Raw genomic sequence first — 13,774 nt, 5'->3', positions numbered from 1 at the left:
GCCTATCCTTCACTGCCTCTCGCAGTTTGGCCAAACTCATGTTGGTAGCTTCGAGAACACCGTCCAACCATCTCATCCTCTGTCGTCCCCTTCTCCTTGTGCCCTCCATCTTTCCCAACATCAGGGTCTTTTCCAAGGAGTCTTCTCTTCTCATGAGGCGGCCAAAGTCTTGGAGCCTCAACTTCAGGATCTGTCCTTCTAGTGAGCACTCAGGGCTGATTTCTTTAAGAATGGATAGGTTTGATCTTCTTGCAGTCCATGGGACTCTCAAGAGTCTCCTCCAGCATCATAATTCCATAAGGATACATTATATATTACAATACTTCTTCAGATACTCTCTGTGTTTCTTCCAGCCTTCTTTCACCTTCTCCTCTTTCTGGTCGCGGATCCTTCCAGTCATCTTGACAAGTTCCATCTATTCAAACATCTTCTATCTGCCAGTCATTTATCGTTTTCCATTGTTTGGCTTGCGAGTCGAAAGTTTAGGCTCCCGAACGCTGCAAAACCTGGAAGCGAGTGTTCCGGTTTGCAAACATTCTTTGGGACCCGAACGTCCGACGGGGCTTCCGATTGGCTGCAGGAGCTGCCCGCAGCCAATCGGAAGCCGCGCCTTGATTTCCGAATGTTTCGGAAGTTGAATGGACTCCATTTGACTTCCGAAGTACCACTGCAGTCCAATCGTTTTAAAGTCCTCTTTCGTTGCAAATACTTCCCATTCATACAGAATTCTGGCTGCGGCGGCAGCCAGAATACATACATAAACAGCACAACCAACTTTTTTTTGGAGACCGCATGACCTTCGTCTTGGCAAAGGCGATCCCATCCCTTCACCTTCCTTTAACATAGGCTTTGGCTCACTTACTTGAGCAATCTTGGAGTTACTCGGATCACTGTGCAGAGGCCTTGCAGTTCTGAGACAGACAGCAGCTAGGCATGGGCCTGGGTTCAAATCTTCGTGTAGGTATGAAGATCACTTCGCTAGGTGATCTTGGCTGAGTCGGGCTCTCAAAGTAGTCTAATCTGCCCAGTAATATGGCTGCTCCCCCCCAAAAAAGCTAGATTAGATTTTTGTCTGGGCAATTAGCGTTGGGGAAAAAATCAGCCAGCATTGAGACATTTTCTGATGCCCTAGAGAGCGATCTAATTTAGCATGTTTACTTTACTCGCATTTTGCAAACAAAGCTAAAAGCTATGGGGGGGGGAGCTTTGTGTGTTATTGTTTGTGCAGTTGGAACCCATTGATTCTCTCCTCCCCCCCCCCCCCGGAAAAATTAACGGCTTGGGGAAATGCCCAGAAAATTCTCGGTTTGGGGAAAGCAAGCACCCTACATAATGAAGCCTACCTCACAGGGCTGTTGTGATGATAAAACGTACTGGTTTTTTTTTTTTGTTTGCAAGAGACATTATAGTCCATTTTATCATTGCAAAGAAACACAGCAGGCTGCCTTCTTCCATGGGTACAGAGCCAAGCCACTGGGCTTTCTATACCAACACTGAGGGTAATTAATCTCTCTCTCTTGGCTTAAGAGAGACCCCAGGGGGTGTCTAGTACAAGGGTCATTTAGCACAATCTGCAATGCAGAAACCTCCATGTCACCTGGAATACTGTGTCCAGTTCTGGGCACCACAGTTCAAGAAGGATACGGACAAGCTGGAACGTGTCCAGAAGAGGGCAACCAAAATGGTCCAAGGCCTGGAAACGATGCCTTATGAGGAACGGCTTAGGGAGCTGGATATGTTTAGCCTGGAGAAGAGAAGGTTAAGGGGTGATATGATAGCCATGTTCAAATATATCAAAGGATGTCATATAGAGGAGCGAGAAAGGTTGTTTTCTGCTGCTCCAGAGAAGCGGACACGGGGCAATGGATTCAAACTACAAGAAAGAAGATTCCACTTAAACATTAGGAAGAACTTCCTGACAGTGAGAGCTGTTCGGCAGTGGAATTTGCTACCAAGGAGTGTGGTGGAGTCTCCTTCTTTGGAGGTCTTTAAGCGGAGGCTTGACAGCCATCTGTCAGGAATGCTTTGATGGTGTTTCCTGCTTGGCAGGGGGTTGGACTGGATGGCCCTTGGGGTCTCTTCCAACTCTAGGATTCTATGATTCTATGTCCACCATCTTCCAAGGAAGTCCATTCCACTGTTGAACAGCTCTTACCGCCAGAAAGCTCTCCCTGATGCTGAATCCGGGAATCTTCTTTCCATGTGACTCGAAGCCACAGGTTCGAGTCCTCCCATCCAGGCCAGGAGGAAACAAGCTTGCTCCATCTTCCATGTGGCACTCCTGTAGACACTTGAAGATGGCACTCGTGTGATATCTCCTCTTTCCCAGGCTAAACATAACCCAGCTCCTTCAACCATTCCTCATCAGGCTTGCTTACCAGAACCCTTGGTCTCCCTCCTCTGCACACCTTCCAGCTTGTCGACATCCTTCTTAAACTGAGACGCCCAGAACTGGACACAGGACTCCAGGTGTGGTCTGACCCAGGCAGAAGAGAGTGGGACTATGACTTCCCTCGATCTGGACACTCGACTTCTGTTGATGCTCCCTAGAATAACATTAGGGGGTTTTCCGCTGCTGCATCACACTGTGGACTCAATGTTAAGCTTGTGGTCCACCAAGGTCCCCAGATCCTTTCAACATGCACTGCTAGAAAGCCAGCGGTCACCAATTTTATATCTGTGCAACTGGTTTTTTTCTGTTTAAGTGTAGACTCTAACATTTGTCACTCCTGAAGGTCACCTTAGATTCTGATTCTGTCTTCTGCGGCGTCAGCTACCCTTCCCAGTTTAGTAATAACTAGCCAATCTAGTGGCGCTGTGGTCTAAACCACTGAGCGTAGGGCTTGCTGATTGGAAGGTCGGCGGTTCGAATCCCCATGGCGGGGTGAGCTGCCGTTTCTCTGTCCCAGCTCCTGCCCACCGAGCAGTTCAAAAGCACGCCAAAGTGCAAGTAGATAAATAGGTACCAGTCCGGCGGGAAGGTAAACGGCGTCTCCATGCGCTGCTCTGGTTCGCCAGAAGCGGCTTAGTCCTGCTGGCCACATGACCCGGAAGCTGTATGCCCGGCTCCCTCGGCCAGTAATGCGAGATGAGCGCCACAACCCCAGAGTCGTCCGCGACTGGACCTAACGGTCAGGGGTCCCTTTCCCTTTCCCTTTAGCCAATCTGAAATCAGCTGAGGATGGTATCCTGATCGGCTCCCCCCCCCCCGATCAGATCTGTGCTGTTCTGCCTTCACAGGCAAACCCCTTCCCCATGCTTCACACCAGGGGTCAGCAAACCTTTTCAGCTGGGGGCCAGTCCACAGTCCCTCAGACCTTGTGGGGGGCCGGAGTATATTTTGTAAAAAAATAAATAAAGATGAACGAATTCTTATGCCCCACAAATAACCCAGAGATGCATTTTAAATAAAAGGACACATTCTACTCATGTAAAAATATGCTGATTCCCAGACCGTCCGTGGGCTGGATTGAGAAGGCGATTGGGCCGGATTTGGCCCACGGGCCTTAGGTTGCCTACCCCTGCCTCACACCATCTCTGTCGGGGTCTCTGTCTCGCTGAGGTCTGGGCACTAAGCCCCTCTCCCATTTCTTTTCTTTGGGAATCCAACCGAGCCAGAGCTGCGCTGACTGACTGGAATGTCCATTCATTTTCCGTTTCCTTTCTTCTTAAGGGCACTCCTCCATGCTCCCTATCACGCTAATCCCAATTCAGAGAGGCGCGTCGTGAGCTCAAAGGGATTCCAGAGCGAGATAAACCGGGGAAGAGTAGCGGAGACGTTTACTATGGTTGCCCAAATTGGGAAGAGGGAACGGGGCAGGCACGTCTAGAGCAGATAACCAGAGCTTCTCAAAAATGCCTTTGACTGCGCTAGCGGTCCCATGTGACTGAGAGCTTGCCGATCGGAAGGTCGGCGGTTCGAATCCCTGCAATGACGAGCTGAGCTCCGTTGCTCCATCCCAGCTCCTCCCAAACTAGCAGGTCGAAAGCACGCCAGCGCAAGTAGATAAATAGGTACCGCTGCGGCGGGAAGGTAAACGGCGTTTCCGTGCGCTCTGGTTTCTGTCCCGGTGTCCCGTTGCGCTAGAAGCGGTTTAGTCCCGCTGGCCGCGTGACCCGGAAAGTTGTCTGCGGACAAACGCCGGCTCCCTCGGCCCGAAAGCGAGATGAGCGCCGCGACCCCATAGTCGCCTTTGGCTGGACTTAACCGTGCGGGCGTCCTTTACCTTACCATTTAAGAGAGAGAAAGAGAGAGGCTGTTGATGTTCCAGTAGCACAGAAAACTATATACCTGTATACTAAGAACTGTAGGGGTACTCAAGTAAGTATAGAATCATAGAATCATAGAATCCTAGAGTTGGAAGAGACCCCAAGGGCCATCCAGTCCAACCCCCTGCCAAGCAGGAAACACCATCAAAGCATTCCTGACAGATGGTGCCAGCACCTGTTGTTGTTGTTGTTGTTGTTGTTGCTGTTGTTGTTGTTGTTGTTGTTAAAAAGTGTGGCACCGTAGCAACTTCACGGTGAGTACCGGCCCCTGTTTTTCTAGAAAAACAACAACACCCATTAGAATACATCTGAAGGCAGCTCTGTAAATGCCTTACCCCCAAAGCATCCTGGGAACTGTAGTTTGTTAAGAGTGCAAAGGGATGCTAGCAGACCCCTACTCCCCTCGTGAAACTAGAGTCCTCACAGTGGTTACAACCCCTCTTCTGCAAGGAGAATAGCAGACCCTCCAAGTGTCCCTATTTTCCAGGGGCGTCCCTGATTTAGAGAAGCCATCCCGGTTTCTGATTTGATCTCGGAACCTCCCACTTTTCCTTTGGACGCCCCTATTTTCACCGGAGAAACGTTGGAGGGGGTGGAGTTATCGCCACCCCACCCGCTGAGCCATCTGAAGTTTTTTTTTAATGTTTAATGTTTTATTATGTTTCTATATATGTTGAAATAATGTTTTATTATGTTTCTATACATGTCGGAGGGACGCGGGTGGCGCTGCGGGTTAAATCACAGAGCCTAGGGCTTGCCGATCAGAAGGTCGGCGGTTCGAATCCCCGCAATGACGGGGTGAGCTCCTGTTGCTCAGTCCCTGCTCCTGCCAACCTAGCAGTTCGAAAGCACGTCAAAGTGCAAGTAGATAAATAGGTACCGCTCCGGCGGGAAGGTAAACGGCGTTTCCGTGTGCTGCTCTGGTTCGCCAGAAGCGGCCTAGTCCTGCTAGCCACATGACCCGGAAGCTGGACGCCGGCTCCCTCGGCCAGTAATGTGAGATGAGCGCCGCAACCCCAGAGTCGGACACGACTGGACCTAATGGTCCCTTTACCTTATATATGTCTATATGTCTATATATAGACTATGGCAGGCAGAGCAACACGGCTACCTACCTGTAACTCTCAGTTTCAGTTTTTTCTCTGCTTCTCATTTCTCCACACTTTAAGTTAGAGATGCCCTACGCCCGGAATTTCCTGGACACAGCCAGAATATGGCAGTCAGAAACAGTCTCCGGGTGGAAATCGCTGAAATGTCCGGGAAAATATGGCAACCCATGTCGGAAATCTAGACTCTTGTGTCCGGATTCTCACTGTTTTTGAAATGTGGCAACCATACTTTAAGTTCAGTTCTCCATATTTCAACATCAGTCTGCAAACCTTTTTTTTTTTTTTGAAGTCCTCGTGAAAACCCAGCACCCCTCTAGCAACATTGCTGCTAAAATGCACGCCTTTGCAAAGAAATTTCTCCTGGCGGCAGTGCATCATTGCAATAATGTTGTTAATGCAAGTAGGTGCATTTCTAAGGATTGCTGTACGCATTACTTGACTGGAGAAGTGCATTGCAAAATTCAGAAAACTGCGAATTTTCGAAGGCTGGCAACGTTTGCGTTCGTGCATTCCCCCCCCCCCCCAGAAAGGGCAAATTATAGCCTGTTTGCCTGTAATTGCAATCTGAATTGAGTTTCTCAGCCATCCCAACCATGCATAGAATTGCAGACGAAGACTCTAAGGGGCTTGAGACGGCCTTGTTTTGGATGCCGTCCAGGTTGTAAACTCGTTGGGTGGTCTTCAGGTGGAATAACAAAGAGCCTTCCAGCTGGAATGCGGGCTCAGGAGGGGGCGGTCCATATAACAGGAAAAGACAAGGCTGGGTGCTTAAACCCAGGCACATAGGCAGTTGCTTTAGAACAGCTCAAAGTTTTTGTCCACCTAGCCCCATATTGTCTGCTCTGACCGGCAGCCGCTCTCCAGGGGTGCAAACAGGGGACATTCCACACTTGGAAATGCCAGGAATCATCTAAACCCTAAACCCAGACTCATAGGGAGTTGCTTTAGAGCAGCTCAAAATATTTGTCCACCTAGCCCCATATTGTCTGCTCTGACCGGCAGCCGCTCTCCGGGGATGCACCATCATTCTGGACACCCCATGGTGCCACGGCACATGGGTTGAAAGCCCCTGCCCTAAACCAGTGGCGAAGCTACCTGCTCCGGCACTGGGAGTGGCATACATCCAAGGATGTGGCTGGTGCGTGTCTCGATCCTGTATACCTGAAGGAGCGCCTCCACCCCCATCGTCCAGCCCGGATACTGAGGTCCAGCTCCGAGGGCCTTCTGGCGGTTCCCTCACTCCGAGAAGCAAAGCTACAGGGAACCAGGCAGAGGGCCTTCTTGGTGGTGGCACCCGCCCTGTGGAACGCCCTCCCTTCAGATGTCAAGGAAATAAACAACTACCTGACATTTAGAAAATACCTGAAGGCAGCCCTGTTTTAGGGAAGTTTTTAATCTTTGACATTTTAATGTATTTTAGTATTTGTTGGAAGCCGCCCAGAGTGGCTGGGGAAACCCAGCCAGATGGGCAGGGTACAAATAAATTATTATTATTATTATTATTATTATTATTATTATTATTATTATTATTATTATTATTATTATGTCCCAGGGGGCATGACGCACCGCCCGCGAGGGTTGTGGTGCGCATCCCGGGGGGCAGGGGCTGCTGTGATGTCACCCCCCTCCGGATGGCACCTGGGGCGACCCGCCCCCCACCTTCGTCCGCCTGTGCCCTAAACCGTGGTCATCATCATTCATTTTATTACGGCCGAGGACCAGCCCTTAAAAGAAAAATAAATTAAAAATAAAAATAAATACAACGGATCCCTTTGACGGAACAGTTTCCGGGAACGTTACATATATAAAACGCTTTGAACAAGATTTAAAAGAAGATTATTAATTGCATTGCAGTGTTAAAAGTTTAAAATAGTGGCTGCAGAAAGCTGAGCCCGGCTCGCTCGAGATTCCATTGAGGGAAAACTTAGATGGGCTGGGAAGAAAGTCTGTGTCTGCAAATTTGGACACAAAATCTGGCGACCGCCCTGGTAATCATCGGGTCTTTACCTAACAAGAGCAGGTTGTATAACTGCTTTTCCGGGAGGCTTGCAAACCTTACCAGTATGGGATCCATGATCTCCCTTCGAGTTTCTTCATATAGAGGGCATCTGAAGAACGAGTGCTCAGGGCTTCCTATTTCCCCTAGTGGGCATGCGCAGAGTCTTTGGGCGTATGGGATTTCTTTTGTAGAGCCCCTCCGTAAACCGTGGTTTGTTAAACCATAATGAACCATGCACTGCGTGAACCAGGCCGCTGCGTATTTCTGCCAGCGGTTTTATCAACACAGAACCGAATTGTATATTGATTCACGTCAACATTCCTCTCTCTTTTCCACGGTGTGTTTATCAATGCGCAGATGTGCATGATTAAGGAACTGCCGAGAGGGAAATACATGCATTGTACAAGATTTGGATTTAAAAAATAAATAAAAAAAATTGTAGGCAACAGAGGCGGATTCCTCTTGTCTGAACTCCACTTCCAAAACAAAGCCAGTTATTTAAATAGGACACAGCAACACCATATATCGAAAACACTACAAGGCCACTTTAAACAGCCATGGCTTCCCCTCAAAGAATTCTGGGACCTGTAGTCCGTTCAGGGTGCTGAGAGGAGACTCCTAGTCCCCTCAGAGCTAGAATTCCCAGAGTTCCACGGGAAGAGGGATTTGCTGTTAAGCCGCGCCGGGAATTGTAGTTTTCGACACCCCCTAACAAGCTACAGTTCCCAGGGAAATCCATAGCTGCTTAAAGTGAAATAATAGTGCTTTAAGCATACAGGTGAAACTCGAAAAATTAGAATATCGTGGAAAAGCAATTGTTTTCGTTAGCTACCGGAGTTTAATATATGAGATGGACTCATGACATGCAAAGTGAGATACGTCAAGCCTTTGCTTGTTATAATTGTGATGATTGTGGCGCACAGCTGATGAAAACCCCAAAGTTGAGATTGTGAATTTGGGGTTCTCATCAGCTGTACGCCATAACCATCACAATTATAACAAATAAAGGCTTGACTCATATATTAGTTTCACCTTTTAAGTTGAATTACTGGAAGAAACGAACCTTTCCACGATATTCTAATTTTTCGAATTCCACCTGTATATTTGACTGTGAAAATTTCAACATCGGCAAAGTTAGCAGCTGAAACAAGAGACCCTAATGATGATTGTTTCATGGAAGAATGGAAGCCTTTTTGGGGACTATTATAGCATGATGAATTCGCAAGCAGGATTCGAACTACGAGCAACAGGAAGGAATGAGAGGTTGTTGTACAGTGGCACCTTGGTTCTCAAACTTAATCCGTTCTGGAAGTCAGTTCCAAAACCAAAGCGTTCCAAAACCGAGGTGCGCGTTCCCGTAGAAAGTCATGCAAAACGGATCAATCCGTTCCAGACTTTTAAAAACGACCCCTAAAAAACAGCAGTTTAACATGAATTTTTACTATCTAATGAGACCATCGATCCATAAAATGAAAGCAAGAATCACGGGCTGCTGAATGGAAGACAGCGACATTGCAGCTGGTGTTTGGGGTTGGTGGTAGTAGGGCGGCACACAGAGTGGGACAGGAACAGAGAGATTGTGTGGGGCGGGGGGCTCGTTTAATCTCAGTGTAAACATGTGACACAGTGACAATAAAATATTTCTATAATGGACCATGAAGCGCTCGAGAAGTTCGGGACCTTATCTGATTTCTTTTCCCTTCCCAGCTCAGAGAAGGAAGCTCCGATTTCCCTGCTGTTGGGCTGCAGAGACCCTCCCGTTGGACCCAAGGTCTTGGTGGCCTGTTTCCTTGCACCCATTATGGGACCCCTGTGGGTGACCCGCTTCCTCCTAGGGTGCACGTCCCTCGCCTTCTACCAAGAGTTTGCCAGCGGGCAGCACGACGCCGACCTCCAGCCCGACAGATTCGCAAGCAGCTACGAGAGCAAGCAGCCCCCCAGCAGAGTGCGGCGGAGAGGCCACGACACTTTGAGAGGGTAAGCCATGGGTAGGCAAACTAAGGCCCCCGGGGGGGGGCAGATCCAGCCCAATCGCCTTCTCAATCCGGCCCGCGGACGGTCCGGGAATCAGCGTGTTTTTAAAAACTTCCCTAAACTATGTCTTCTAAAAGTCAGATAGTTGTTTCTTTCCTTGACATCTGAGGGGTGGGCGTTCCACAGGGCAGGCGCCACCACCGAGAAGGCCCTCTGCCTGGTTCCATGTAACCTCACTTCTCGCAGGGAGGGAACCGCCAGAAGGCCCTCGGAGCTGGACCTCAGTGTTGGGGCTGGACGACGAGGGTGGAGACGCTCCTTCAGGTATACAGGGCTAAGACCGTTTAGGGCATGGGTAGGCAAACTTAAGGCCCAGGGGGGCCAGATCCGGCCCAATCGCCTTCTCAATCCGGCCTGCGGACGGTCCGGGAATCAGTGTGTTTTTAAAAACTTCCCTAAACAGGGCTGTCTTCAGATGTCTTCTAAAAGTCAGATAGTTGTTTATTTCCTTGACGTCTGAGGGGAGGGCATTCCACAGGGCAGGTGCCACCACCGAGAAGGCCCTCTGCCTGGTTCCATGTAACCTCACTTCTCTCAGTGAGGGAACTGCCAGAAGGCCCTTGGAGCTGGACCTCAGTGTCCGGGCTGAAGTGGAGCAAACCAGTGATATTTTAGGGAGCAGGAGAGCAGGAGGGGCCCATGACTTACATCACAGGAGCCTACACAACACAGAGTACTGTTGCTGTATGTAGGTTTTATTTTATTCGTTTTTTATCTTATATTTTGGAAATGTACATCCAGTTTTTTTCCTTTAAATTTTTTGGGGCCCCCTCGTTTAGCTCATACGTAAATCCGGCACTTCGTGAATTTCAGGCCTGCCTTCCATTTCTTTCCTTTCCCAGTCTGTCACCTGAATATTATATCCCAGATCTCTTGCCCAGTGCATCATTACTGAATGTGTTTTAAGCATTCGTAGAATCACAGAATTGCCCCTTGGCAGAGATAGCTGGGCAGAGTGCATTAAAAGCCGCTGGGTTTAAAGGGAAACCAAGCTGTAGACGGATTCATTGGAATCCATTAATAAACTTGACAGACAGGGTCGTGGGTGGCTCATCCTTCTGCAACAAAAAGGTCGCTGTTTGCCTTCCATTTGGTGCTGCAGCTGGCCAGGCGTCTCGCAAACAAAGCAAGCCTGCTCTCCTCTTCCACCAAATGTTTTTGCGCTTAAATTATTTCGCCGAGCATTTCCTGCTTCGGGTGTTTCGTTCTCCCTGCATTCTGTTGCATTTACGGATCGCAGCCTTTGTGACCCAAGTTTTGGGTCCTTTTTTAGGTTCAGGGTGTCACTGCTTTACACCCACCCCACCCCACCCCACCCCCCACAATGTCTGGAAACATCAGTTTTGTACTTACAAATCAGCCGGGAACTTCATTCTCTGCGTCTATCTTTATATATATATATATATATATATATAAGAATTTATTGGTTTTTCAAGAAAATTGACAAACGAATAAAAACAATACAAACATAAAAATTACAAAAAGGTATACATACTATAAAAAGTAAAACGAAGAAAAAACTCATACAAAACATAAAAAATACATAAAACACCTATTTAACTATCTTGATCTTATTTTGTATCTCAATTGGGGGGACTTCCTCACGCCCTCTCTTCTGCGTTCATTTCAAATATACTTTAGTAACTTTGTAACTACTTTAAAACTTCTTTACAACTTATCTTAAAACCTTATCTAACAACTTATATATAATACCTTATTCTTACCAAAATACAGAAAAAATTCAAATCTATCACTAACTTGACTTCTTATACACTCTATTAAACTAACATTGTAATGCTATTGCCTATAATATCCACTGATTTCAATTTCAAATATATAACTTTTCATTCTCTGCGTCTATCAATTTATTTAAAGAACAACAAATTGGGGATTGCTTTAACTTTTTGATATGTGGTGATTTGAATCATGAGGATGAATTAGAAGAGTCTTGAATGAGTCCTGCTTTGGAACGGAGGACTTCATGAGATTTCCTTCTGCCTTTTCGTTTTATTTTGTTCTAAGGGCTTGTTAGAGATAATGTGTAAGCGTGGTGTCAGCTTCCTAAAAGAAAGGTCAACAACTCTGGGAAATTGGGGGGGGGCGGTGCCGGAGGGATCTTCGCACCACGGCGCCGGATATGCTTAAAGACGGCCCTGGTAGGGACTGTATATTCCTTCCATCTCTGGGCTAGTAGCATCCGGGTGGCTGTTTGCTCCCTGAGAAACACAGTGATACCTCGATTCTCGAACTTAATCCGTTCCGGAAGTCCGTTCCATAACTAAAGCGTTCCAAAGACAAGACGCTCTTTCCCATAGAAAGCAATGCAAAACGGATTAATCCGTTCCAGCGGTACCTATTTATCTACTTGCACTTTGACGTGCTTTCGAACTGCTAGGTGGGCAGGAGCTGGGACCGAGCAACGGGAGCTCACTCCGTCATTGCGGGGATTCGAACCGCCGACCTTCCGATCGGCAAGCCCAAGAGGCTCAGTGGTTTAGACCACAGCGCCACCCGCATCCTTTAGTATAAGCGTGCTCTGTCGTTCTTGGATGTGCGTGTTTGTGAGAGAGAACCCGTCCCCCCCACACCTCCAGCCCATAATGTAAACATATAGCAGATGTATTGATACGAAAACTTCAAGCAAAGGTATGTCTGAGGCTGAGTTCCAGCCCACACGCATCTTGGGACGAAGCCTTGCTGGAACTGGCACTGCTCGCTTCCTGGCGAACATTCCCAGGGTCGTGCTGCTCTGCAACGACTTGTTCCCAGGCTTTTTCTTGGCTCGGAGGTTAGTCCCCGTTGAGTTCGAGGAGGTTTAGTAAAGGTAAAGGGACCCCTGACCATTAGGTCCAGTCGCGGACGACTCTGGGGTTGCGGCGCTCATCTCACGTTACTGGCCGAGGGAGCCGGCGTACAGCTTCCGGGTCATGTGGCCGGCATGACTAAGCCGCTTCTGGCGAACCAGAGCAGCGCACGGAAACACCGTTTGTCTTCCCGCCGGAGCGGTACCTATTTATCTACTTGCACTTTGACGTGCTTTCGAACTGCTAGGTGGGCAGGAGCTGGGACCGAGCGACGGGAGCTCACCCCATCATTGCGGGGATTCGAACCGGCGACCTTCTGATCGGCAAGCCCTAGGCTCTGTGGTTTAACCCACCGCGCCACCCGCGTCCCTTTGAGGAGGTTTACTCCCAGGTAAATGCGGGCAACGGGGGGGCCTTGCTGTCAGGGGAGTCTGCGAGCTAAGTCTGCCGATCACAGCTAGGGATGCGAGACCAATTTGATCTGAATTGCATTTGAAGGCTTGGTTTACTCTTCCCAAAACAATACGGGAACTGAATCGCAGAGCGGTTGTGGGAGATGTGTATGCTTAGCCTGGAAAAGAGGAGATATGAGAGCCGTCTCACATGGAGGATGGAGTGAGCTTGTTTTCTCCTGCTCTGGAAGGGTAGGACTCGAACCCAGGACTCAAAGTTATAAGAAAGGAGATTCCGACTCAACATCGGGAAGAACTTTCTGACAGTGAGAGCCATTCGACAATGGGAACTGTCTCTCTCGGGAGGTGGCGGACTCTCCTTCCTTGGAGGTTTCAAAGCAGAGGTTGGACGACCATTTGTCGTGGGTGCCTTAGTTGAGCTTTCCTGCATTGCAGGGGGTTAGACTAGATGACCCCTGGGGTTCCTTCCAACTCTACAGATCTATGGTTTTATGATTCTGTCTTCCAAAATTCACACGTCTTTTTTTTAATCACCTTTTTAACTTTTGAAAAATAAACAAATCAACACATACATTTCATTTTCTTCTTTTTTTCTTTTCTTTCTGTTTTTATTTCTCTCCCTCGGCTGAACCCTGTCTTCCCTCTCTGATATCTCAACAACGCTACTATATTCTTTAAGTTCTTCTGTTGCTCATAGAACGGAAGGGACCCAAGGGTCAACTAGTCCAACCCCCTGCAATGCACGAATCCCAGCTGACGAATCCCTGGCAATGGGTTCCATGGCATGCAACAGGTCCTAGGGTCCGATCTCCAGGTCGGAGTCAGAAATCGCCTTTGCCTGAAACCCCAGGAAACTGCTGCCAGTCAGATCAGGCCTGGCATGAATCCAGCTCCCCAAGGATCTCGGCTGCAAGTTTGGGAAATCCCACGGTCTGCCTTGAGACTCCAGGGAGCTCTTGCTGATCAGTGTAAGCGATGCTAAGGTGGACAATGGTCTCACTCAGCGTCAGGAAGTTTGAGGTGTTTGCAGTTGCTCCGAAAAACCCCAGAGACAGGTAGCATCCAGGTAAACTTCGCAATCTGCCCCATCTACAGGTTTGCCGGCCGCTTCAAGGAGGGAGCAAACGTTCACCTTGTGACTCTCTC

At 48.5% G+C, this 13,774-nt stretch overlaps 1 protein-coding gene across 1 annotated transcript in view; it reads left to right on the top strand.

Annotated features, from left to right (window-relative positions):
* The first annotated feature begins 9,082 nt into the window (after window positions 1-9,082).
* Window positions 9,083-13,774, top strand: part of FBN3 (fibrillin 3) — a 127,274-nt gene continuing 122,582 nt past the window's right edge. The window contains exon 1 of the mRNA XM_033136571.1: window positions 9,083-9,354. Coding sequence (XP_032992462.1) covers window positions 9,179-9,354 — 176 coding nt within the window. The 5' untranslated portion in view covers window positions 9,083-9,178. The remainder of the gene's footprint in view (window positions 9,355-13,774) is intronic.

The sequence above is a fragment of the Lacerta agilis genome, chromosome 18, assembly GCF_009819535.1.
Source record: "Lacerta agilis isolate rLacAgi1 chromosome 18, rLacAgi1.pri, whole genome shotgun sequence".
NCBI lineage: Eukaryota > Metazoa > Chordata > Lepidosauria > Squamata > Lacertidae > Lacerta > Lacerta agilis.
Note: the sequence above shows the minus strand (reverse complement) of the source record. Positions and strands in the feature narration are given on the sequence as shown.